Source organism: Tyto alba, unplaced genomic scaffold, assembly GCF_018691265.1.
Source record: "Tyto alba isolate M040663 unplaced genomic scaffold, T.alba_DEE_v4.0 Super-Scaffold_10, whole genome shotgun sequence".
Taxonomy (NCBI): domain Eukaryota; kingdom Metazoa; phylum Chordata; class Aves; order Strigiformes; family Tytonidae; genus Tyto; species Tyto alba.
The window spans coordinates 512,644-536,932 of record NW_024881262.1 but is presented as its reverse complement, the minus strand read 5'-3'; the positions used below and the strand labels follow the sequence as shown (position 1 = coordinate 536,932).

At 48.9% G+C, this 24,289-nt stretch overlaps 2 protein-coding genes across 3 annotated transcripts; one reads left to right on the top strand and one right to left on the bottom strand.

Moving 5' to 3' along the window:
• Positions 1-215: 215 nt before the first annotated feature.
• EIF2A (eukaryotic translation initiation factor 2A) lies at positions 216-24,133 on the bottom strand. 2 transcript variants are annotated; one of them, XM_033004610.2, is made up of 14 exons: positions 22,704-24,133; positions 13,465-13,534; positions 13,054-13,128; positions 11,476-11,594; positions 10,211-10,310; positions 9,737-9,819; positions 8,498-8,571; positions 8,212-8,356; positions 7,223-7,339; positions 4,353-4,924; positions 2,775-2,891; positions 1,780-1,908; positions 794-859; positions 216-700 (listed from the first exon to the last, which is right to left on the bottom strand). In XM_033004610.2, exons 2-14 carry the CDS (start codon positions 13,509-13,511, stop codon positions 635-637), a joined length of 1,710 nt encoding a protein of 569 aa, XP_032860501.1. In that variant the 5' UTR covers positions 13,512-13,534; positions 22,704-24,133; the 3' UTR covers positions 216-634. The 2 variants fall into 2 exon arrangements, with proteins under 2 accessions (XP_032860501.1, XP_032860500.2); XM_033004609.2 differs by lacking the exon at positions 22,704-24,133 and adding an exon at positions 15,854-15,959.
• SERP1 (stress associated endoplasmic reticulum protein 1) lies at positions 16,071-16,814 on the top strand. Its single transcript, XM_042801259.1, has 3 exons — positions 16,071-16,256; positions 16,344-16,419; positions 16,554-16,814. The coding sequence occupies exons 1-3, from the start codon at positions 16,173-16,175 to the stop codon at positions 16,592-16,594; spliced, it is 201 nt and encodes a 66-aa protein (XP_042657193.1). The 5' UTR covers positions 16,071-16,172; the 3' UTR covers positions 16,595-16,814.
• Positions 24,134-24,289: the final 156 nt, after the last annotated feature.

The following is a 24,289-nucleotide window of genomic DNA, read 5'->3' as shown; positions in this document are numbered from 1 at the left end:
CCCTTCCCTGCTTAGCTCTTCTTTCCTGAGGGTCACAAAATAAAGGGACCGGGAAGATGGGAAGAATGGAAAATAAAAAACAGAGTAAAAAAACTGCCAGGGTCACCCCAGCAGCTGCAGCTTCATTTACCCTTTGCAGTCTATTTTTGATCATGGTGGCACGGCCCCCTTGGTTTTAAGGCTCTGCCCTTGTAACAGAACAACAGAAACACTTGTTATTATTAAATGCTCTTTATTTTTATCTACATCCCATTATTGCATAAAGATCACATCTTTTTAAATATAATAAAGCTATCAAAGGGGTAAACCTCATCACCTTCCCTCCTCACACCCAAACAAGGACAAGATAAACCAACAGGCTGCTTCTGGCTTTTTAGGCAATCTGCTTGAAGAACATAAGCACATTTCTGGTTTGAACAGCAGCAGAACTGGCTGATGGGATATTCATTACTGGTTTACTGTTTCACATGTGCACAAGTCTTTAGGAAAGCTTTTTAAAAGGCCAATGTGCAACAAATCTGTGGACTTTGACATCCTCGGTCATTTGCTGAAACATTTTATTTTGTTCCAAGTTAATACAAATTATATTTTCCATTAACTTTGTGTTAACACTGCACTGGATTTCCATGAAGTTTTAAAGACCCAGTTCTAGGTCTTCCAGTTCCTGAAGGAGAGCAGTTTCTTTCTGAATCTTCTCCAACTAGAACAAAAAAAAAAAAAAAAGCACAAGATGTCACAAATGTAGCTTATTATTAAATTAAACTTGAGTAAACTGCATACTACTTAACAGTACCTGATTTTTCTCTAGCTGTTTGCCAGCAGCTGCTTGTTCTTTCAGCTGCTCAATTGCCTTTAGTTTCTGTAAAATAAAATAAAACAAAAAAACACACTAAACACAAAAATACTGGTGAACCAAGAATAGAAAACACAGCCTTAGAAGTTCCTCCACATGCAACTGCCTGATTTACCAGGAGGCAGGTCTCAATATGGAAGGCACATTTCATTTAAGCATCTCCAGATGCTCAATCCAGAATTTCCCACCAATAAAAGATGTTTCTTTCAAGAACAAAACCTAGAGAACAGAAGTGCTTCTTAGTCTCTGAAACATAAACACCATGCATTATTCTCACCAGAGGGCTAGACCCAACTTCAGAAATTACGCCTCCCCTGTCACTACCCCTCCTTCACCACACATTTTCCTCAGAAAGCCTGGAATATTAATCCAAACAGAGACCATGAAAAGCAGGAGGCAGCCAGGATAAAAAAGCCTTGATGCATTATGCAGAAACAGGAAACATTCTCTAGCCTGAACCAAACAACTTTCATCCTGAAATTAATTAATCTGAGAATTTCCAAGATTGGCAGTAAACTTCATACCATTTAGAAGTTAGGGAAGAAACTGAAACCACAAAGTAATGGTTTCCTCCAAAAAAACAAGCAGCCCGCAGAGCTGCTTTCTAAGCACGACCACCTTCAAGCTGTGAGGACGGGGTGCCCGTGCAGCAGTGCTCCTAACGGGGGGCTGGAACACGCTGCCGTGACCCTGCCAGTGGCTTCTACGCTGCTGCTGCCCAGAGAGCTTTACAAGTCCTGGCAAGCGATGGCCTCTGCTGCTTTACAAGGTGGAAGAGCAAAGGAAGTTGGCTTACAAACTCAGGAAATTACCATCTACGTAAATGCCATCCTACTGAGCTCTGCTCCCCTTACAGACTAGATCTTACGGACCACCTCTAGGAGGAATATGCTGTTTGTTAGGGGGAAGAACAAATATTCTCTCACCTTTTTTAAATTCTTTATCTTCTTGTCAACTTCAGGATCTCCAGATGTAACGGCAGGTGCAGCACTCCGTGGTGCATTCTGTGATGCTGGGGACTGTGCAGATTCATGGTTCGCATCAGCTTTGGCCTCCTGTAGACAAACAAAACACACTGTCTACAAAATACCTTTGAGTATAAAGGGGCTAAAAAATGTCTTCAGTAATTTTTAAGGGATCCAGTTAATATTTCTTCTTTCACTAGTTTGCTGGTGTACTCCAAAATTTGTAAGTGACTTGCTTTGATGTATTGCATTACCTATTGCATTCCACAAGAAAAGGGTTATCTGTAACAACTCACGTGATGTTTGTTGAATTTCTGCTTTCTCAAGACACCAACCATACACAGCACAGGGAAACATCGTAAGGATGACATGACAAACACATACACAAATATTTTATCAAGTAGACTGGTGGGTCATTCTCACTGAAGTAAAAGAAAGGGCTCAAAACCAATGTAAGAAATTTTTAAAAAGCCTTATTTAAAGAAAGTATTGCTTCAGAAGTTTGTAGAAATTGGAAGACTAATGCCAAAAGCTGATCTTTATCTACCTAGCCAAAGAACAGCAAGCAAAGAGGTGACACAGAACAGGCTGTCTGGTCTGCCCTGATAACGTGCCTCAGCCCTGACCTGCCAGGGGACACATCACAGCAGCAAGTCCATTCTTACTTAACACTGAAAAAAACTGTGCAAATTGTCTGAAGGTGAAAAGTCAGAATTACTTGGGTTAACACTGACTTCAGCTAACATTCACAGCAACTAACCAAAGCTGTTGTTTTTAAGCCATCCTTTTGCACCTGCTTTAGTCCGATTAAAAAGCCCACCACCCTCCCCACAACTGAGCAGTGCAAGATGTGTGGAGGGTGCTCCGTGCAACTAACAGTCACTGCTCTGGGACTGATCAGTGTCGTTTGTGAAAAAACATTAACATTATCCTTGAAATAACCACTTCTCCAGTACCTGTTTAGCAGCTTTCTTTGCTTCATGCTTCCTTTGATTTTTGAGAGCTGTTTTAGAGAGTGGCTTATCACTGCTGACTGACTGTGGCTTCATATTCTGAGGTGGCTCGTCCTCATGCTGCAGGATGTGCAAAATTAACAGTTATGAAATCTGTATTCCATGTTGGCAAGTGTGTTGCTACAAAAAACTCAGCAGTGAACCCCAAAACCTACTTAAGACAACACCATATGCAAAAATGAACTGTAAAGGAAGAGGAAAAAGAAAATACGTGCCCTTTGTCTTTCAAGTTGCAGAAGACAGTGTGAAAAGGGTTTCAAACCCATCCATTCTCAAGTTTGCATGGGACTATCCTGTATGTCCTAAAGATTTCATGGTTTTCTGGTAAAATAACAAAATCATCGTGCTTTCTATTTCGGGGGGGGATAAAAGCAAAGAGCAATAAACCAGCACAAAATGACTGAAGCTTGGCTTTTGTTGACAGCTTTTAAACCCAAAGTCCTAGTAACAAGAAAGGAAAAATGGGTTGCAGGGAGGGGAGATGGGGTGAGGTTTCTTGAGAGGGGAGGGGTGTTGAAAAGGAGGGATAGTTTAGTCTTCTGTTTTTTTTAAGGTAACTCTTAATTGAGGAGCTGGTTGTTTTAACACATATGACAAGATTTCTTGCCCATATAAGTAAACAGAATTGTTTTATTTAACGCATCTTTTCTCTACTACCTCTGCTTGTTGATCATTTACAAAATCAGACATTAGCATGATTAATAGATTCCTCATAAGCCAAGCAGCAGCCTTTCCTTCAAAAACATAAGGCTCAAAATCAAAGCTCTCTAAGATGGAAACATCAACAGTGCAATTGTTAATTGTAATTAGTTGCTACTCAGCCTACTTTGAAAGCTTGCAGAAAAAAAACTAATTAGACAAGTAGGTCACTGTACTGAAATCTGTTTGAACTGCAGCTGACTTGCTAACAAATCTCTTTCTAGCAAGTAAACTTAACTAAAAAAAAAAAAAACAAAAAAACAAAAACAACAAAACCAAAAAACAAACAAAAAAAAAAAAGGCAAAACAAACAAACAAACCCCCCCCCCCCCCCCAAAACTACAACAACAACAAAAAAAAAAAAAGCAAACAAACAAACAAAAAAACAACAACCCAACAAACCTGTGGGGAAGACAGGCAACCATCTGTCTAGCTGGGTTCAGGCTGGTAAGTCAGGTCACCCAAATCAGAGGCTTCTATCTTAACTAGAGTATCCAAGCTCACCATAAACTAAATTTGCAGTTTATTGTTTCAGTGCATGTTGTAGAATGGTTTTGAAGTCTGCAAATGACTTTGTAAAAGGAGAGTATTTGGACCAAACAAGTTTCAGTGTTCCAACACACATTCTTGCAAACACTGAGCAAAGCATCGAAGAGGATTATCAAGAAAACCCGTCAAAAACCCCACACCACTACTGTCAGTCTGATTACTCTTCTAATGTCCCTCATTAAAAATACACACGTATTTGAGGCCAAGCTTCAAAGACAGCACGAGCAATGAAACAGAAGAGCCCTTCAGTTCACATATGAAACACATCCTTACCAGCTTGGAACTCGTTCCAGGTTTGTTCCTCAGGGCTGGTGGCCTGTAGGCTTGAGCAGGCTTTGGCTCAGCGCTGGGCAGCTCACTCGGAACCGCCTGGTACTTCACCGCTTTGGCAGGGAACACCCCATCCAGGAAGGGCTGCCAGGACACTTGCCACATTTCTTCGTTTGATGGAACTTCGTGGCTGTGTAACAGAGAGCCCGTGTAGTGCCAGATCTTGTAGCCGTTACTGACTCGGAGCCGGGGAGCACAGGTAGCTGTTACAATATGTTCCCCGTCAGGACACCAAGCAAAGTACGTGGAATCCGAGGCTACCGGTTTGGAAACGAGTTTGTAGTTTTTAACATCCCACACTTCCATCTGTCCCCTGAGATTTCCAAATCCTGCTAGCACTAGGATGTGTCCATGGGGGCTGTAGTAGGCAGCATTGCGAGGGCCGGTTCCAAAATCAAACACTGGGTCACATTTCAGATTAAAAACCGTTGCTTTGGCAGGCATAAAACCATACACAGCACAAAACTCGACAGAATTGGGGTTCCAAACGACATCATAAATAGGGCCATTTTTTGCTAAAAAGGAAAATAGGCAGCTGCTGTTAGGAGACTGTATCTTTTCAGTGCAAGCAAAAATAAAATCAATAGCAAATCTTAACTTCATGCTTTGCTGAAACGCTGATCTGATTATTGACAGTGAAAATGAATTATGCTAACAACAGAGGTAGAAACAACATTTTATCTTCTGATAATTTTAGTAAAGGTTTGCAGCAATAACTGCAGCCATTCCAAATCACCTCTGTAGGGTCAGCATCAGCACTTTAACAGTAAGTATAAAAAATTTTTTATTTTTTTTTTTTTTCCCCTCCTCGTTATTCAAGTATGATCTCTCAGGACCTTCTCAAACTGTCCCACTGGAAACCTGCAAAACCAGGATTTTTATAACACCTGGATACTAGTTCTTTTTTTAAATCTAAGAAATATCGCATAGCTCAGCTTTGCAGAGCTAAGAAATACTGATCTAAATTACCGTACTCACTGCATGGCATTTTACAGGACAGATTTTAAAGTGAGAGAGCACACAAAAAAATGGTTTTACACGTAATGATTAGAGCTTGATATTGTTAGAAGCTATTCTGGGGGTTAGAACATTAGGAGATATTGAAGAATGATGAATTAGTGATGGAAACTCATGTAAAAAGTACAGGGATAAATAAAAACCATAGGTCATTATAACTTTTCATAATCTGGATCTATCTACCCATATCTCAGATCAATGCCAAGTACATTATTGACAATTCTTAAATCCAGACATTGACCCAAAATATCAAACTGATTTAAATTGTTCATTCCTGTTACTCTAAAGCCTCGTCATCTTTAGAAACTAGGCTGTGCAATCACCCTGTCTGCGTGTTTTCCCCTTTAAAACTTTTTAGATGGCATTAACCAAAAGCAACTGCAGAGACAAAGGTCTGACAGGAACCTGCACGTTCCTGCAGGTCTCATGACAGTAGGCAGCTGGAGATGAGGGCAGCTTTACATGGGCTTCAACAGCCAAGGCAAAGGCTGCAGCATGAGCATCTATTAGTCAAAACCAAAAACCCCTCTACAAGTGCTAGTGTGAAAAAACCTTCAAAACTGGATTTCAAAAGTAACCAGAAGATACAAATCCACGGGAAGTGAGGCACCACTCACTCCAAGTGCCCACCACTTGCTTTTGTTGGAAAAAACAAGTTTTGCTATCAGTTTGGTTTTTATCTTGGAAAGGAATAGCTAAATTAAATGAAAATTAATGATAAAGTTCCTGTTAAATAAAGATGCATTGGAAATAAATAACTTCAAAAGGCAAAGAAGGTTTTAATAAGCATGTAATTAAACAATTAGTGTTCTCAATCTAACTGATGCCAGCGAGGTTCTAGATACTGAGTTATAGCCCTGATCGCTTTTCCTGGGTGAAGTTAGCAGCAAAGGGAAATGGGGCACAGTACTTGCTACCACCAGTTTCGCTACAGAAGGCAAACTGGAGATCTTCACCCAGTCAGCACTGGTACTGCAGAGAATATATTCACAACCTCTCTAGAGTCACCTAAGCATAGTCAGTCTACCTCACCCCACCCCCCGTGTTTTGAAATACTCACCACAAACTAGCCCTGCCTATAGTCCCAAACAAGACAGTGTTTCACAAACAGCAACAACTCAAGATAAACAATCCCACCCCAGGGAAATTAATGAATGGACTTCCAGTTCAAACAAGACACTGAAACGAAGCGTATCCACTTGCTTCTCCCCAACATGTCACTTCTGTGTCTCAGAGGACTTTCCGTTTCACAATACAAAAGAAAGGACTTCTGTTTTCCAATATACGTCAAAAAAATTGCTCTCACTCTGCCTCGACTCCTCGAGTAGCAGTCTCAATCACATGTCTCGGAGCACAGGTAGGACAATTGTCTGGTACCATACTTTCCTGCCCATTTTGGCTTCTCAGACATTCAAGGGGCTCCGTTGTCCAGGTGTTTCCTTAGTTAACATGCACAGTTCCCTTCCTGTGCACATGAACACCCTCCCAAGCAAATTATTTGCATCTATTAAGTGAAAGTGTGTGTTCTCTGCCTCTGACATTAAGACAAGAAGTATACCAAAGACAACAAGATAATGCAGTTATCAAAAGAAAAAAAAAAAAAAAATCACCTTACTCCAGATTTAAAAAAATTTCTGGTGAAGGATTTTGTTAAGATTACTTTATTTTTTCTTCTAAAGATTACTTCATTACACTAACAAAAAACCCCTCTCATATTAAACAAAAGCTGGTAAAACAGCAATTCCCACTATCAAGAGCTACAGTAAAATGAAAAAAAACGTCTGAGAGCTACTCACGCAATTGTACGACCGCACTTTCTCCGTTTGTTGCAATGTAGTGCAGAGTTTGCTCTCCGTAGTACGAAGCACCTGTTTTATCAACTTCTGTACTAGCTATTACTAGCACAGCAGTGGCTAATAGAAAAGACATACAGTTATTTCAATACAATCATTGCAAATTATATAAACTACTTCAAACTACCCTGAACAAAGAGAAATTAGTTTGATTATGAATTCTAGTTAGTTGCTTTCATAACAGTGCTGTTTTAATTCTCTTCTGAATTTATTTTTTCATAACTGTTAACTCAAACAGAATAATTATCTTCCTTTCTCAGATGAAGAGTGTAAGTCTATTAATTCACCACGCAGCCATAAAAAAAGAAATTCATCTGACTAAAGCAGAAACCAAGCATCCTGATCAGTCCTTGAATAAAATGTTTCATCAACAGCTTTTGTATGTACACCTATTTTATCAAAAACTGTGTGCCCACAGGTGGTTTCTGCATGTTTGTAATACCTTCCCTGTGTGCCAAACAAAGTGGGTTGAAGTAAAATCATTTTTACAATATTATTCTGAAACAGCTCATTGCTAAAAAACAGCAAAGGACACAGAGGACTGTGCAAGTCATCCCTATTGGAACAGGTCTGTGTATATACAATTTTACAGATTAAGAACAGTTTATACTCTGGTATAATCTTATGTTTACAGTCTAAATACGTTATCATCACAGAATGCAAAATTAAATCTGAATTTTCTATTAAACTGCAAAATTTACCAACCTGTAGAATATTCTCAATTACAATACACAAAATCACGGAAGTCAACACAGAAGAGTCATGAGCACTTCAGGGTATTCAGAACTGTAACCTTAGCCATTAATGCCAATGCAATGTTATCTTCAGCATTTAGCTGCAGATGCAAATTTAATGCAAAACCCACATAGTAAACAAAGTCATTAAATCCAAAACGGGTGGAATGTAAAAGTTTAAACATACAGCGGTTCTACCTTTTTTGTTCCATAGCATTGTCACCTTGTCAGCTTTAAAGAAACTTTTATTGGCTAGTGCAGACTGAGGGCCACCAAAGTTGGGATACTGATAGAGTCTAACGAATGAGGGTGCGCCTTTACTGCCCGGAACATACACAGCCACCTAAAACAAAGACACAAGATGTTATTGCAGGTGATGCTCTTGGTAGCACGGGGTCTATTCCCGACGAGTGCATTGTACTAAAATCACAGCAATTTTCTGAAGAAAACCAAGAAAAAATATTGGAAACAACATCAGAAGTACCTTGGTTGGCTGTGCTCCTGGCGATAACACAAAATCATTAACCTTTTGCAAATGCAGCTTGTTTGCAATAGTATCTGCAGAAAAAAAAAAAAAAAGTGGGATGATGTTACTGACAAACGACATTAGCCTGGATTACTTAACTCTGCCTTTTATGGGTCTGTGTCATGGATAATAAAGAACAGTGTATATAGCAACAAAGGATTCCTTTTATTAGGCAAACCACCAATCCTCCCCCATTTCAGCACACGTTGTTATTCTCAAAACCGACCGCCCCAGGCCTGCAGCCCAGTACTCCGTACCTGGGAGCTGAAGCAGCGGGAAGGTTCCAACCCCCGGGTGAGCGCGGCTCGCGTCCTGGGCCAGGGGCAGCGCTCCTCGCCCCCGGGCCCAGCGCGGAGGAGCAGGGACCACCACGGGCACAGGGAGCCGGGCGCCCTGGCCACGCGTGGGGCGCGGGGGACGCGCGTCCTTCACCGGGAGGCGACCCGCACCGAACCGCACCGGCCCGCGGCCCAGGCAGCCCGAGCCCCGCCGCAGCCCTGGCGGGCACTCCCCGCTGCCCCCGCTCGGCCTCCTCCGCCTCACCGGGGCCAACCCGCAGGAACCGCACCGCTCGCCGGCCGCGCTCTTAGCTCCCCCAGCAAGTCTTGCATCAGCTTTATACTGAAAACAAACAGCCGCCACAACCCAAGCCCACACGCCATTGCTCTACCCCCAGCAGTTCTAATTCATTTTTATCTTCCTGCTTCTTTCCTCCCCTCTCCCTTTTCAGTCTCTACTGACTCCAAATATTCTACCACCAGCAGTAAATTTCCCTGGAAAGAAATGCTCTCGCTTCACAACTTCATTTTTGTCATCCATATAAATTTTGTAATGAGCCATTGTTTAACAGCTCATCGACAGAATACACACAACCCAAAGCAGTAATCATAAATCACGTTCTCTGCTGACAATTTCCTGGCTCTCATTAAACGAAAAGAATACAGAATCAGGCCTCTTTAATTGAAAATTAGATGTATTTCATACTAGGTAAGTCACTGAAACAGTAAACAAGAAAGTATAAACATCATTAAGATATAATGATTCTGAATTCCAAATTCAAATAGAATGTAGACTATATTTAAAATAAAAAACAAGCAAAAGAAGAAATGAGGAAAAAATTTGAAAAAAAAAAAAAAAATCACCCAAAAGAAGATGCATATATAAAATGAAATGAAACGTATAGAAAAACTTGCGTACTAAAGTTGTTGTTTTCAAAGAAGTGTACTTCATTGTTTACATTCCTGGCACAAATGCTTTCATCATCTGCCCAGCAAGGACACCTACATTTAAAGAAAAAAATTAGAAACACTAAATGATGCTCATCTTTAGCAGTCTAGGAATTTTTTTCCTCCATTTTTAAAGCCATGGAAAAGTTCAAACATGATACACGTTTCAAATGGACAAATGACATCTGCATAGTAAAAAAATGTACAACTGGACTTAGTTATTGTCTCCCCAGCTTTCTCTGTGGTGCAAAATGATAGTGAATTTATACTAAGAAAAACAATTATAACTACATACAAAGATACTTACAAGCACAGATACTTGCTTTCAGCTAGTAGCAGGCGGTATTTTGAAAGCCAACACCACACTAAAAGCTCTATTTACCTGCATCAGATTTTGGAAACCACATTTCTTGGCAAACAATTAGCATCTGGAAATGTTATTTACCAGTTCTGCATCTTTTTCTGGATGAAAGATTTTAAACATTTTCCAGTTTTCACATCATGAAGTTGTAGGTTGGGCACCCCCGCCGTGCCATCTTTAGCAGCTGCAACACAAACATGGATTACAGTAGGGGTCTCTGGGGATTATATCTGCTTCACTGTGATGACATTCCACCTCACGACTCTACAAGCAACCAAACAGGCATAAACTTCTTCCTACCCCCCGAGGGACTAAACCCGAGACTGCCAACTGCTTTACCTATAAACACAGGTCTTTCTGCGGTCTTTCAGCCTGCAGAAAGAACTCAGGGTTCGAAGTGCAGGGTTCCTACTCCCCGTTACAAGACTAGGACCACCAACACCAGCATGGCTTTTTTAACGAGTGTTTTTTCATCAAGATCAAAAGCTACCCTCTTGGCAAGCAACGAAGGTATGCTCTCCCCTCCTACATTTTGTCCTCAACAGAATGCAATGCATTTTGTCCATCACACTGCAGTCACAGCTCTATCTGCAAGCCACACAAAATGGTTCTGCGGGTTTTAAACTCTTTCTGTACCCTTCTACTCACTCTGGATACTACAGCCTGCCAATTTCTACCAACGATTCAGAACAGACCTCTAACAGTTCTCCGACAGTCCACAGCTGGCATCAGTCCCATCACTTGTGCTGCCTCGTCTTACCCTACAACCCCTCCCAGAGACCTTCTCACACGCTCAGCCTATGGCCAGCTCTTTCTGTCCAAGGAAGCACTTGCACCGTCTGCTTCAGACACACAACTCAGACTCATCTATCTACACCTGGAACATAAACTCCACAGAGAGGCAGAGGAGAGAATAAAGCCCCCCGAACAACCGAGAACATGCAAGTCAGCTACACCCAGTGGAGGACAGGACTACTCTGAGACAGCTTACAATCTTCCTTGTCTATACATGAATGTAAACTGCTTGAACAGCACATTATTCATACACAGTTTTTGCACTAAGATCAGTCAGCAATTTTTAGAAACATGTGATTTACTTAATAGAGTAATTGTTAGTATGTGCACTCTGATTTAGTGTTTGTAAGAATGGTCGACACCAGATGCTTTCAGAAGATGCCATCCCTCCCTCCTCCGCTATATACTTGATTACCCATATAATTTTCTGTACACTTTCTATACTGCTCATTTAGCCAATATGGAACAATGGCAAATCAGGTAATAGGAAGCCTGCAAACCGAATTAAAATATGCAGTTACCCTGTGCACTTTCACAGCTGGTAAAATACTCACTTGTATAGGCCTGCCATGTTGCCAGAACATTATTCTTTGGCGAGAATTCAAGGCAAACTGCCTTTGGAAGATCAAAGGAACGCAGTAACCCAGCACTGGTGACATTCACAACATTTACTCTGGAACCAAAAGATGTTATTTCAGTAAAGCATGCTTAGAATAGTTAATTAATAGCCAAGGTAACTTTTAATATATTTTACTCTTCTAGATCTGTCCCAAATTTGGCCAATGTAACAAAATTAGAAGAGCTATTTTTCCCTCCTGCTTTTACTAAATTTTTGCAAGAACACAATTTAAAACCGGATACCCAAGCATAACAGAAACTAAGCGAGAGCACTGGTCAGAAAATATCTCATATTCTTATCTGCGACATTTAAACTCTGAACCAGAGACAAGATATATTCTACCCATAGAGTCCATCCACACTTCCACATGCTAAAGTTGAGCAATGGCCAAAAGAAAGGTTCTAACTGAATTAAACCACATATTTATCCCAAGCATTTTTAAACGTCTTCTATGCATAAGGATACAACATTTAAGATTTGGGCTTTTTGAGGTTTGGGAATGCGGGGAGACATGGACCATAAAAAGCAAAGGTCAGGCAGCTGAACAAACAAGGTCAAGCGGCACCTCTGAACACTGTGTATTAAAGATCTGCCACGTACGGAACCCAAGGAACGGAGGAGATCAAGTCAAGAAGTGTCCGAGCCACTGTGGTTCTCAGAAGCTGCATTAGGAGCCTGTTCCTCACCATCTCGCTAACTGCTCCCCCTCAAAAGTGAAGGAAGGTAGACAGCCCCCAAAACAGAGGCATAGCAGGACTGGAAAGATCTGCCATTTGGAATACGCTCATTTAAAGTATAGGTACCTGAATATACATCCTGGCTGTTTGAAAAACATGTTACCCCACAAACATTTTCTGGAAACGGACCTTTCCGATTGATAAAAATTAAGTTTTTAATGAAAAACTAAGAGTCTGGGTATCTTTGAGAACCAGAAACAACCATGAAAGTGATGAATCCTACATCTAAGTTATCTATTTTAAAAGAAATGGTTAAATGGAATTACTAAATACTTTTGCAGATTGCTTTTTTTGACCTGTTATAAGAATACTGCCATTTCAGCAGAAGCCTTATCACCTCCTTACAGCAGCAACCCCATTATGCACTCTTATGTAAAGTATGATCTCTGTAATGCACCTGGTCTACAAAAACCAGAAACCTTGTGATGTTTGTACATAAGGTGCATAGACTTTTAATTTTCTGTGAACTTTACTAACACATTAATCACAGAGAAACAGGTACTGTCATACTGGGAACTATGAACAAAAACCCAAATAAAGCATAACCAGATTCCAGGGGAACGGGTACATTATATATACAAGAAAAACAGTAACTATATCATCTGATATTCAGGAAGCAAAGCCATTACTGCAAATAATGCAAAAACAAACTGCATTTAAAGTGTGTATGCAAACATTTGTGTTCATAGCGATAGCCTTTACACAGACAGGAGTAAGTGGGGCGTAACTGATTATTTAATACAAACTAAACGATTAATGTCATGAAATGCACCAACTTTTCTCCGTTGCACCAGGCAAAGAGGGAACCATCCTTGCTAAAAGCAACAGTTTTGCAGTTTTTTCCAGAGTCCCTAAAGAAGTAAGAAATACACATTAGTATTCAAACACGCTGCATAAGTTAAAGTATTTTTAACAAAAGTAAAAAGCAACATGCCAATTTTCCTGCTGTGCTCCTGAGTAGCACTTTGTAACAGTGCAACCTACTCTGCAATTGTTCAGTGATTATTACCTGGGCAATGAGAAGGCAGGCAAGTGTAAGCCTTCAAAACCATCAATTTTCTGAACTACTGACAGAAAGAAAAAAATTCACTTAAATTTATACACTTTTCAACTCTAGAGTCTACCTTTACTTTTTAGAAAATTATTTATTTTGGGGAAACGATCAGAAACAGCAATAATAACAGTACCTTTGAAACGCTGTGCTCTCTGTGAAACTAGGTGGCCCATTCACCATATAAAGCCCTTCAGATCCTCTCACTGGAAGAATAAACAAACAACTTCTCATTCCAAATCCAGAACGTCTTCCAAAGCAAAAGCTTTACCTAATTTGTGAGCCTTGAGACCTGCACGCGCCTTTCCCCTGCTTGCATTTTAAACGAGGGGGGCTGTAAAGGAAATTCAGAACGCAACGTGTTGGCTTCGTCCCAGGCAGCGGCAGGACGGACAGGCGGGGCGGCGGCAGCGGAGGGGCAGAGCGGGGCTGAGCCATGGGCCCCAGCAGCCCCGACACCCAGCGCCAGGGCAGCGGCCTGCCGGACACCCCTGCAGACACAGCAGCCCCCAGCCAGCACGGCGCCGGAGCCGAGGGCTCGGCCCGCCCGCACCCACAGCCACGCCAGCCCGCTTCGCCCGGGAACCCGCATGTCCCTCTGCCGTGGGGCCCCGGTGCCAGGGCAGAAGCAGGGCTCCGCGCAGGGCTGGACCAGGCACCCCTGGAGCCCCCATCCCTCCCCTGTGACCCCGCGCCCGGCCGGGAGGTGAGCATCCCCCAGGATGCCTCTCCGGGCAGCCTGCGCCTGTGTTCAGCCTCGCAGTGAAACAGTTTTTCCTCGGTTTGAGCGCAGTTTCCTGTATTTTAGCCTGAGCCTGTTGCCTCACTGGATACCACACAAGAGCCTGGCTTCCTCTCGCAGGATGGCCTCACAGAGCTGCCCCTGCAGCTGTGGGACAACACCTCGTCCTAACGCGGCCGATGGTCCTCAGCGCTCAACCCTGCTGCCCGAGGCACCTTCACAAAGCCTAACGTGCAGAAGCTGAAAATTCCCTGTCACTGCAAGAGCCACACAAGAGTCCTGCACAGTGGGGCTGAAAAGGGCTGCCTGGATACTCCCCAACGCCAGGATTAGCCGGCTAAACACAGGAAGAGCACTGCCAAAGAAAGATTATGTTGGACTGATTTTTTTGCTGACATGAGGCAGGATTCGCCCCACTGTTAGTTTCAACAGCAAAGTTCAACTTTGAAAACGGAAGGCATGAAAGAAATATCAATATAAAACATGGTTTAAATCTCATTCTTTTCAGAGACATTGCCATGCTTATGGTAATGGACAACATGAAATAAAGGCAGATTCATGCAAAATCATGCAGTCAGATTTGCTATATAACGAATATAAAACCACCTTCACAATTTTTGCAATTGCAAGTGTATCAGAATTCAAAGTCAAAATGGGTGATCGTTACACAGGCATTAGCTGTTTCCTGCAGTTTCTCGTGACGCCAAAGACACCTGCTGAGGCGACAGGATTTTACTGACAAACAGGAGTCAGGGAAGCGAGATCTGCCCCAGCTGAAGCTGCAGGTGCTGCAGCTGTGTCACACCGAGGCGGCGGCAGGGCCGGGGGTGCACGGGAGGCCGGGCAGCGGAACGGCAGCACGGCTGCACACGCGACAGTTTAACGTCTGCCACCCAGGCGCCCCCACGCTGCCCTTCAGCTGCCAGGTGCCCGCCCTTCACCCCTCCCGCAGCACTTGGGACATTAACAGATGGAAAACGTTTTAAGCAACAGCTTATCAGTTTGGAGAAAGTCCTATTTCGGTAGATTTGGAATCCCCACTTGCTCTGCAGCCCTGCGCATCAGTGCGGGCACACCATGCCCAGCATGTCTCTAACTGGCTTCGCACCCTGGCCTTGGGCGTATTCTCCAGGTCTCCCAAGAAAAATTAAGATCCAAATTTACAAGAGATTACAGACAGCAGCACACTGTCCAAAATCCACCCTGACCAACCGCGGCCCCCAATACGCCCGAGTGAGGATGAGTATGTTGGCATGTAAAGCTTAGTAACGCAGGAAAGGAAAAACACTCGTGTCCGTTACGGCAAGGACAACTTAAAAAGTCGAAGCGAGAGGAAAACGAAGAACTATTAACGGAAACTCCGCACGGCGCGGCACCGATGGCGTGGCCCCTCCGCGCGGTTCGTGAGGCCGCTCCGGGACGGTCCCCGCGGTGCCACCACCCGCTCCTGCCCCGGGCCGGGCCCGCCCCGCGCTCGCCCCTGTCCTGCAGCACAGCGCCCCCCGAGAGAATTAACCAGGAAAAGGGACGCGCAAGATTTAAAAACGCAATTTTGCGTCCCCGAGAACCGCGGGGGGGGGGCGGTTCGGGCGGGGAGAAGCAGCCGGCACCCGCGGGGGAAGGCCCGGCCGCCGGCCCACCAGCGTCCCGGGCCGAGGGCTGAGCCGCCCGCGGGGCACGGGCGCGGGACGGGGCCCTGCGGAGGGCGGCGGCGGGTGCCGGCGGGTACCGGGGGGGCGGCGGGCGCAGCCAGCCCCGGTCCCCGCCGCCCGTCGCGACGCACCTGCCAGCAGCGGCGTGGGGGGCGCCATCTTGGCGCGGCCGGTCCCCGGCTCCGGCTTCCGCTTCCGGGTGAGCGGCGGCGCGGCCGCCCCGGAGCCGTCCACGTCGCGCGGGGGGCGGTGGCGGCACGTGACGCGGGGGCGCCCGCGCGCGGGTTGGCGGCGGGGCGGCGGCCCCGCCCCCCCTGCCCCGCCCCGCGCGCGCTTCCGGCGGGCGGCGCCGCGCGGTGCTGACGCTGGCAGCGGGCGGCGCGCGCGGCGCGGAGCGGAGCCGGAGCCGGAGCGGAGCGGCGGGGCCGGGTCCGGCCGGCGGGTCCCACCATGGTGGCCAAGCAGCGCATCCGCATGGCCAACGAGAAGCACAGCAAGAACATCACGCAGCGCGGGAACGTCGCCAAGACCTCGGTGGGCGGCGGGGGGCGGCGGCGGGGGCGGGAGCGGGAGCGGGGGCGGGGGCGGGGCGGGGGGGTGACGGCCGCGCTGTGCCCGCAGAGGACGGCCCCGGAGGAAAAGGCGTCGGTCGGGCCCTGGCTGCTGGCGCTGTTCATCTTCGTGGTTTGCGGATCAGGTAAGCCGGGCGGAGCGGGCGCGGGCGGGCGGGCCGCGGTGGCGGCGGGCCCCGGCCCCCCCTTCCCGGGGGGGGGGCCCGCTGCGGCCTGCCCGCCTCCCCGGCGAGCGCTCCCCTCCCCTGCTCTCTTGCAGCCATCTTCCAGATCATCCAGAGCATCCGGATGGGCATGTGAGGCGCCGGCCGGCGGGCCAGGCCCCCCCAGCGCTGCCATGAACTGTCCCCCCCGGCCGGCGCCCCGTCACCCCGGCTCGTCGCAGCGGAGCCGCGCGCGGCGGCGGCCGGATCGCATTCCAGGTCCCTTCACGAGTCATTCCGAGTTTTCTAGCCCGTGCCACAGTGCCTTGAACAGCACCACATGTATAAAGCAATAAAGTTATATTGTTGATCTACAATCGTGGACCTACTTATTCAGTGCAGTACACAGTCCTGTTTCTCTGTAGATATGTCCAACTGTATGCCATGTAGATACGTAGGAATCGACGCCTGTTGTAAGCACCCCGTCTTTGAGATCTGTTTAAGTCTCTGTATAGCTGGAAATGGTTTTATTTAAAGTCGGAAGCCGGGATGTTTATAGTAGCTGGCGTCCGAATTCGGAGCATGTTGGCGATGAGGCAGCCAGGCCGTGCAGCGCCCTGCAGCTCGCCCGAGCGCAGCGTCCTCTCTGTGCGCGTAGAGTAGTCTCACTGCAGCATGTGGCAGTGCCTCAGCGCTCAAACGCTTATCGCGACGGGAAGCTTTATCCTAGACCTCTTGTCCTAATAAATACGGAATGCTTGTTTGTATAGAGTTTGTGGGTGTTACTTAACTAGAAACCAGCGTGGCCGAGCAGCAACTGTTTCTGACATAACCCGGTGCTGAAGTTTCCCAGGCTGCTGGGTGGCTCCGGCCAGGGCTGCCGGCTCGCCGAGCCTCTCCGGGCTGCGGGCCGAGACTGTGCTGTAAATACTTCTTCAGCGACTTTCAACAAGCGGTGATGGATAGTTTTAAATTTTACGATGTTGTACGGGAATGTTTCGTGCGGGTACAGGGACCCTGCCCCTCCTGCCCACAGTTCTGCTTTTATGTGCAGCATCTGCAGAGTGTGGTATGTCTTGCAATATATATTTAATCCTATTTAAGGTAAATCCTGCTTTCGACTCGATTTCAGCTAACGATGGATCCAGTACTTAACCGCTACCTTACGGATGATCGCAGTTCCTTCTCGGTGATGCCGAAGAAAAAAAGAAAAAAAAAAAGCCCTCCTCGCATCTGTAGAAGGCTGTAACCTGAGATCACAGTGGAAAATGCTGCTATTGATCATATTTTATTGCGCGTTGGCCTCTTGCTGTCTGTTGTGGTAACAAAGGCAGTCTGAAATTGGTCTGCTGTTGTATGCTGTTGCTAAAGGAGGATTGTCTTTTTTCAGGTTTCTTAGCAGAAGCCAAATTTAAAGTCTGGTTAAGTTAGAATTAATAGAAAAAAAAATCTGTAGAGATTAATTAAATGCCTGTTAGCTGTGAAGGAGCAGATCTTTTGTATGAGTTGTCATATTTCCATATGAAATCACGGGGACTGGTGTAAACCAGGGCGGCCAAGAGCATGCCCCAGAGCCGAGCTGTGCAAGGTCACGTACGTTCCTTGTTCTTGGATGCTCGTATTTTGTAAGTGGTGGTGGGGGGAAGTATGTATAATCGCTGATTTTAAATAAAGTTCTTTTCAAAAGCGAGTTGTGTCCATTTTGAGGTTGGCAAAGTGGTGCCTTACTGGGTGTTGGAACTAGGCCGCTTCACCCCAAGCGCAGCTGAATTTGCCTCTTCCCCGCGAGGAGCCACAGGCCCCCCGGCTTTGGCTGCTCGGGGGTCTGGGCTGTGCCCTGGTGCTGCCCCCCTCCTGTCCCGTCCCCACGGGGCTCGGCAGGTGTCTGGTCTCTGCTCCCTGGGGATGCAGCAGAGGCCGGGGGGGGGGTGGTGTCTGGCCGGTTCCTGTTTCTACGGGAACACAGCCGTGACGGTGCTCACGAGCAGCTGGGGTGACCTGAATGTTCACAGGGGGCTTTACTGAATTTTGAAGGACAAGTCTGTAGAAGACTTGCTTTGGTGCAAAGACAGAACGCACCGATGCTTGCTGTGCAGTAGACCAGCGTGCTCGTTCCACTGCCAGCACCGCTGGGTTCAGACCAGAAGCACATTGTTAGTCTCGTGTAAATAAAGGGATGTGCAGCAGCTGCTTTGGTCGTAATTGCAGCGTGAACAGCAATCTTGTCTGACAGACCAGGGGCCAGCGATGGCCACTGTCAGATAATTGCAGTTTGGTGTAGTGCGCCACTTGAAAAGTGCTACTGGATTGAAACCAAAGTGCTCTGGGGGTGCTCTACATTGAAAAGTGGTGAAAGAGTAGTTGCAGCCAAAACCGGGCAATTACACAAGGGGTGAGAAGGATCTGGAGCTCACAGCTGCTTTTGCAATGAGCTGACAAAAGGAGAGCGAGGTCATTCTGCAGGTGAGGTGTATTAAATATCAGCAAAACGCAGTTAGAGGAGGGATGGGGCAAAGTGCTCTAGGAGCTGCCTGATGAGGAGCGTCTGCTTCATCCGTGCCCGGCAGCCAAAGCCCCCGGGGGGGTCTCTGCTTCCAGGGCTGTTCCCAAAGTCCCGACAACAAGGGACTCTGCCCCGGCAGCCAGGGCACTAACAGGCAGCTTAGTCATTTACTGGGGCAGGGAGAGGGAGGCAAGGAGAGGCGGTCAGCAGGGGGTTGCTGAGATCTGAGGCGTGCAGAGTTTATCTTCAGAAACTGTCTTGAGTGGTGCGCGCTCTAAGGTGACAGATGAGGGATGCCGGACATCCTAGGTTATTCCTTCCAGGCAATGGGTCTTTGTTTTATGATAACTTTGCATCCCACTGGAAAAGTGACTTGATTTGGGCACGTGAAACTACTACAGAATTTCCTTTGACCAGTAGATTCCATGTGCTTAGAAAGATCCAACTCTGTGACACGACACAACTTGAAAAGACAAAAAAAAAAAAAAGAGAATAACCCCCTGCTTTGTTTCTTGGCTCCTGTGAGTGGCAGACGCTCTTTGGTGGCCGTGTAGCAAGGAAGAACAGGCCATCAGTGGAGGATGCTCAGGTTAGGAAACACTCGAACAAACTGGGTATACACAATTCCACGGGACCCAGCAGGATGCACCCGTGGGAGAGATTCCTGAGGACTGGAAGAAAGCAAATGCTACACCTGTTTTTGTGAAGGGCGAGGAGGAGGATCTGGGGAGCTGTAGGCTGGTCTGCCTCACCTCATCACGCCCAGATGATGGAGCAAAGCCTCGTGGAAACCACTTCCAGGTACACAAGAAGCTGATCGGAAGCAGCCAGGGATTCACGAACAGGAAAAAGGGCTCGATTAACCTGCCAGCCCTCTGTGAGGAGATGACTGGCTAGCAGTGGATCCTGCTTAACTTCACTGCGGCACGGCTTTCGGCGCAGCCTCGCAGGCAAGCTGGGGAAGGAGGGGCTGGGTAAGCGGGCGGTGAGGACGGGGCCCGGCTGCTGCCGGCAGCGTGCAATCCCACCGGAGGCCAGTCACTGGTGGAAGCAGCTCCGCAGGGAAGGGCCTGGGGTTGGAAGGAGTATCACCTGCCGGTCAAGGCCTCCTTCCCCTCTGCTCAGCACCCCTGAGCACATCGGGAGCGCTGCGCTCGCTGCTGCTGGGCTCCTGGTACAACACGGGTGGGGAGGCACTGGAGCCCCAGCACAGGGCTGCAAAGTCCATCTGGCGCACTGCAGGGCTGAGAGCCTGGGGGAGAGGAGGCTCGGGGGGCTCTGAGAAGTGACGGGACAAGCAGCAACCGGCACATGCTGAAATATGAGAAATCCCATTTAAACACGGAGAGAGAACCTTCTTTTACCATGAGGGTGATCGGGCCCTGGAAGAGGTTGCCGAGGGGAAGGTTGGAGCCTCCATCCACCCCCCGGCTGGGCAGAGGGCCCCGGGCAGCCTGCGGTGCCGGAGCTCCGGCTGCGGCTCTCAAGTACAAAGCCGCAAAGCACCAGGCTTGTTTCTTTACAAAGAACCTGGGAGCACAATACCCGGATTTATATCCCCTCTGATGAGACTGCAACTTCTCATTTCCATGGACTGACAGAGCAGCTTTTCAATGCCACGGCCTGCAGCCCTGGCAAAGTAACACGGTACCCCAGTTCACCGAAACAGCCAGGTTCTTCACTAGAGCTGAACTCGCCGTCCCCTTGAGGTTATTAACCATGCACAACTCACTTTTATCTCAAATCCTCTTTTTTGTTTTGTTTTTTTTTTTTTTTTTTTTTGCTGTGAACCCTTCTCAAGACCAGCTGCAAGACTGCACCTCAATTAACGCACACCAGGATCCCTATGTTTTGCTTCGCAAGGCGAGCTGTGCCCCTTCCCCTGCCCGGCCTTCCCCGGGCCGCCACAGGCCGAACCGCAGCTGCAGCCGCCGCAGCACCGCGACTGCGGCCGCGGCTCCGGCATGTCACAGCCCCCCCGCACCCGCTGCACCCGCGCCGCAAGGTTCCCTTCACCTCAGCGCGGCGCAGACACAGGAATTATCGGCCCGCTGCCGGCATGAAAAACGTCCAGCGATAAAACCGACCTTATGAGCCGACACCACCATGTGCACCCACTCGGCCGTAAACCTACGGGCTGCACAGAGCTCACCTGACGGCATCAGGCGTCACACATCGCCTTAAACCCGCCCCGAAGGAACCGATTAATTTACAGAAAGGGAGCAAATTCCCCCTTCAGCAACAATAATTGCTTGGAGGCCTGAAGGCTGTTCCTCGGGGAGCCTAAAGGGGTCGGTTAGCAGGGATTGCGGGGCGGGCCAGCGCAGGCCCGGCCCGAGGAGCGAGGCCCGTGTCCGCCGGCCCCGGGGAACGGACGGAGCGGCCCCGGGACCCCGCGGGAGGGCGCCGGCCCCGGCTCCCAGGGGCCGCGGCCCCGGGGAGGAGCCGCGCGGGGCCTCCCGCCGAGCCCGGGCCTCCGCCCGCCCCGCTGCGCCGTCCCGTGGCCGGCGGCCGCCATGGCCGGGCGGCTCCGCGGCCCAGCCCGCCCCAGGGCCCGGCCCAGGGCCCGGCCCGGGATCCCACCGCCCGGCCCGGGATCCCACCGCCCGGCCCGGGATCCCACCGCCCGGCCCGGGATCCCACCGCCCGGCCCGGCCCCGCCAGCTCCGGAGGCCGCCACCGCCCCCCCCCCGCCGGGTCGTTGGCCCCGGCCAGGCCGGGCCCGCTCGGAAGCCTCGTCCTTTCCCCGGCACCGGCCAGGGCCGGGAGCCGCCGCCCCCAGGGAGGAACTCCTCCGCGTCTCAGAAAGCAGCCGGCTGGCCTCACACTCGGCCTTAATCCCCGCTCCTCGCAGCGTCGCTTTCTGCTCTATCCCCTCCCTGAGCAGAGGCCTGCGGCCCCCCCCCCCCCCGCCCCGGCTCTCATCAGGGTCTGGGGCTGAGCCATCCCCGCGCAGCCCCGGGGAAACAGACACTAAATCCTTCCCTCGGCCGGTGCGGGACCTGCGGGCAAACGCCAACAGCGCTTTGGGCTGGAGCTGCGGCTGTGCCCGCCGAGGGTGCGGGGACACTGCTCTCCCCCTCGCCCGAGTCCGGCTCCGGCAGCTGAACACGAGTGGGCGCAGAGGCACCGGGTCGGCCACGCCACAGCCGGGCCCCGGGAAGGAGCTGGGACTTCTCCAGCACTCTTCAGAAAGGAACGGGACAACTCACAGTCCTTTAACCTGAACGCAGACTGTCCGCAAAGAGAACAGCACTTGCTAATCACAAAAACGGCATATCGCACGGTACGAGCAGAAATAAGCGCCCTTGTGTGCTCATGGCGAGGGGGAATATCAAGGAAACATGGCTGTGCTAGCTCTCGGAACTCAGAATTGCCCCGTCCCACACCTCAGTGACTCACCTTCCTGGGGGATAACAGAAGTGCAATGAAACCTGCTTAAGCTAAAATTCAAGGGGGCTGATTTGCTAGACTGTTGCTTGACTGGAATCCTACCTTAGACCACAATACGTTGTGAATTCGTTATTGAAGAACAAAACTCATTTTCAGGAAAGACAGGCCCTGGCCAGCCCAGTGCTGTCTCGAGCAGTGGCAGCAGGAGAGGCTACGAAGGACAAGCAAGTTTCGCCACCCTTTACAGTTCATTCCCCTCCTGCTTCTCTCCGCACACCCAGAAGTGTTGCGTAGGGGTGGTAAGAGGATACATCCCTTGTCATCAACCTCCTGCCCAAGAGCTTCCCTAACCCCTTTCAGAGCATCTTACCTGCCTCCACAACACCCCGTGGCAACCAGCTCCGAAGTTCACTCTCTGCTACATGACGAAACACCTTCCCTGGAGGCGAGATCTGGTGAAGAGCCGTTCTGTGCTCACCTCAGCCCTCACCTGCTCTGGAGACTGAGCTGCTCGTGTCAGCTTTCCCCCCTTCAAGCCAGCCACAGCCTTCACCGGCTCGCCTCGTTAAACACTTCCTCCACTGCTTCCACAGCCTTTCCCCGCACGTTCTGTGGCATCGGAGACGCAGGGGCTAATTCAGAGGCACCACAAGGCTAAGTGTCATTGCGTTAAGACCTTTCTGCTTTTGTGCCCTTCTGCCGCAGACACGACGATTGCAGACGACTGCCAAGCATGCACCCAGCCGCGGCGTCAGCCCCAGGACAAAGCACTGCCAGGCCCGCCGCTGAATTACTGCTCCGTTCGTTACGCTGGCGCTGCGGAATAATTTCAGAGGCGCGTAATCACAGGAACGCGCGACAGCGCTGCTTCCCCCAGAGGACAGCATCACGCCTCAAGCAGCCGCTTCCACACGCGGCGCCCTAAACGAGCAGCCGAGAGCGACGAGCCGAGGCCGAGCAGCGGGCAGGGCTGCCCGCGCCCCGCCGCAGGCCCCCCGCGCGGGGGGCACAGACCTGCCCCGCGCCCAGCCTCGCGCGGGGCAAACACGGCCGGGCGGAGATCGCCGCCGCCGGTGCCGTCACACGCAGGGACAACACGGAAAGGCTCTGCAGCAGCGGGAAGCCCGCGGGCACGGCGCGCGCAAAGCCGCGCGGCAGCCAATCCGGCCTGGCAGAAACACGACCGGTTGTCAACAAGCCTTTCTTCCCCCTCTCTGAAGTCAAACGTTTCACGACATCAGGATGATCCTCTCACGCTGAGGAACTGCTGTTCCTTTCTCTCCCCAGGCAGCTGGTCAGACTGCCTCTCAGGACCAGACAGCAGCAATTCAAAGGCCCTTTAACTGCCATTTTATAGTGCTCTCGCCCAGCAAGCCAGGTTGGCATTTAGAGCTGAATACAACTTACCACTAGGAGAAAACTAAAACCAGAAACCAAACCTGACAGGAGCAGAGCAAAGCAAATAAAGCATTTCTAACAGGATCAGCTCGATCTTTGTTTCATCCCCCATTTTCAGCAGATTTACTAAATGCTTTTTTCTTTCTAAGAAAACACCCCTCGAGACCAGCTGTGTGCAGCTGGATCCCCCGGCCTGTGCAGCACAGCTCGCAGGCTACCCCGCGCGGTACAGGAGGTGCCCAGGCACCAGCCCCGCAGGAACGCAGAGGTGCTCAGGGCCGCCCCAGCAGCTGGATCCTCCGCTTCTGCCATCAGTGGGGTATTAACAGCTTTAGCCACATTTCAGATGTCTCCTTTTTATTTCACTCCTGAAGAATGAATTAGTGAATGAAGAAGTTACAGTGTTCCCTCCATAAAAGTTTTAATCAACTATTCATCTGAAGGACTTCTGTTCCCAGAAGTCTCCCAATATTTTTTTTTTTTTTTTTTTTTTTTTTACTTACTTTACCAGCTACATCTTTACTGCATAGCTGGAGTGAGCTATTGATCACACTGGAG

Coding starts and splice junctions, on each gene's coding strand:
- EIF2A (XM_033004609.2), bottom strand. CDS start 15,881: ATGGCGCCCCCCACGCCGCTGCTGGCAG. Junction 8,572..9,736: donor CTTTGAAAACAACAACTTTA/GTACGCAAGTTT, acceptor TTTTTTCTGCAG/ATACTATTGCAAACAAGCTG. Junction 8,357..8,497: donor CAGGAGCACAGCCAACCAAG/GTACTTCTGATG, acceptor TCTTTGTTTTAG/GTGGCTGTGTATGTTCCGGG.
- SERP1 (XM_042801259.1), top strand. CDS start 16,173: ATGGTGGCCAAGCAGCGCATCCGCATGGCCAACGAGAAGCACAGCAAG. Junction 16,257..16,343: donor GGAACGTCGCCAAGACCTCG/GTGGGCGGCGGG, acceptor CTGTGCCCGCAG/AGGACGGCCCCGGAGGAAAA. Junction 16,420..16,553: donor CTTCGTGGTTTGCGGATCAG/GTAAGCCGGGCG, acceptor GCTCTCTTGCAG/CCATCTTCCAGATCATCCAG.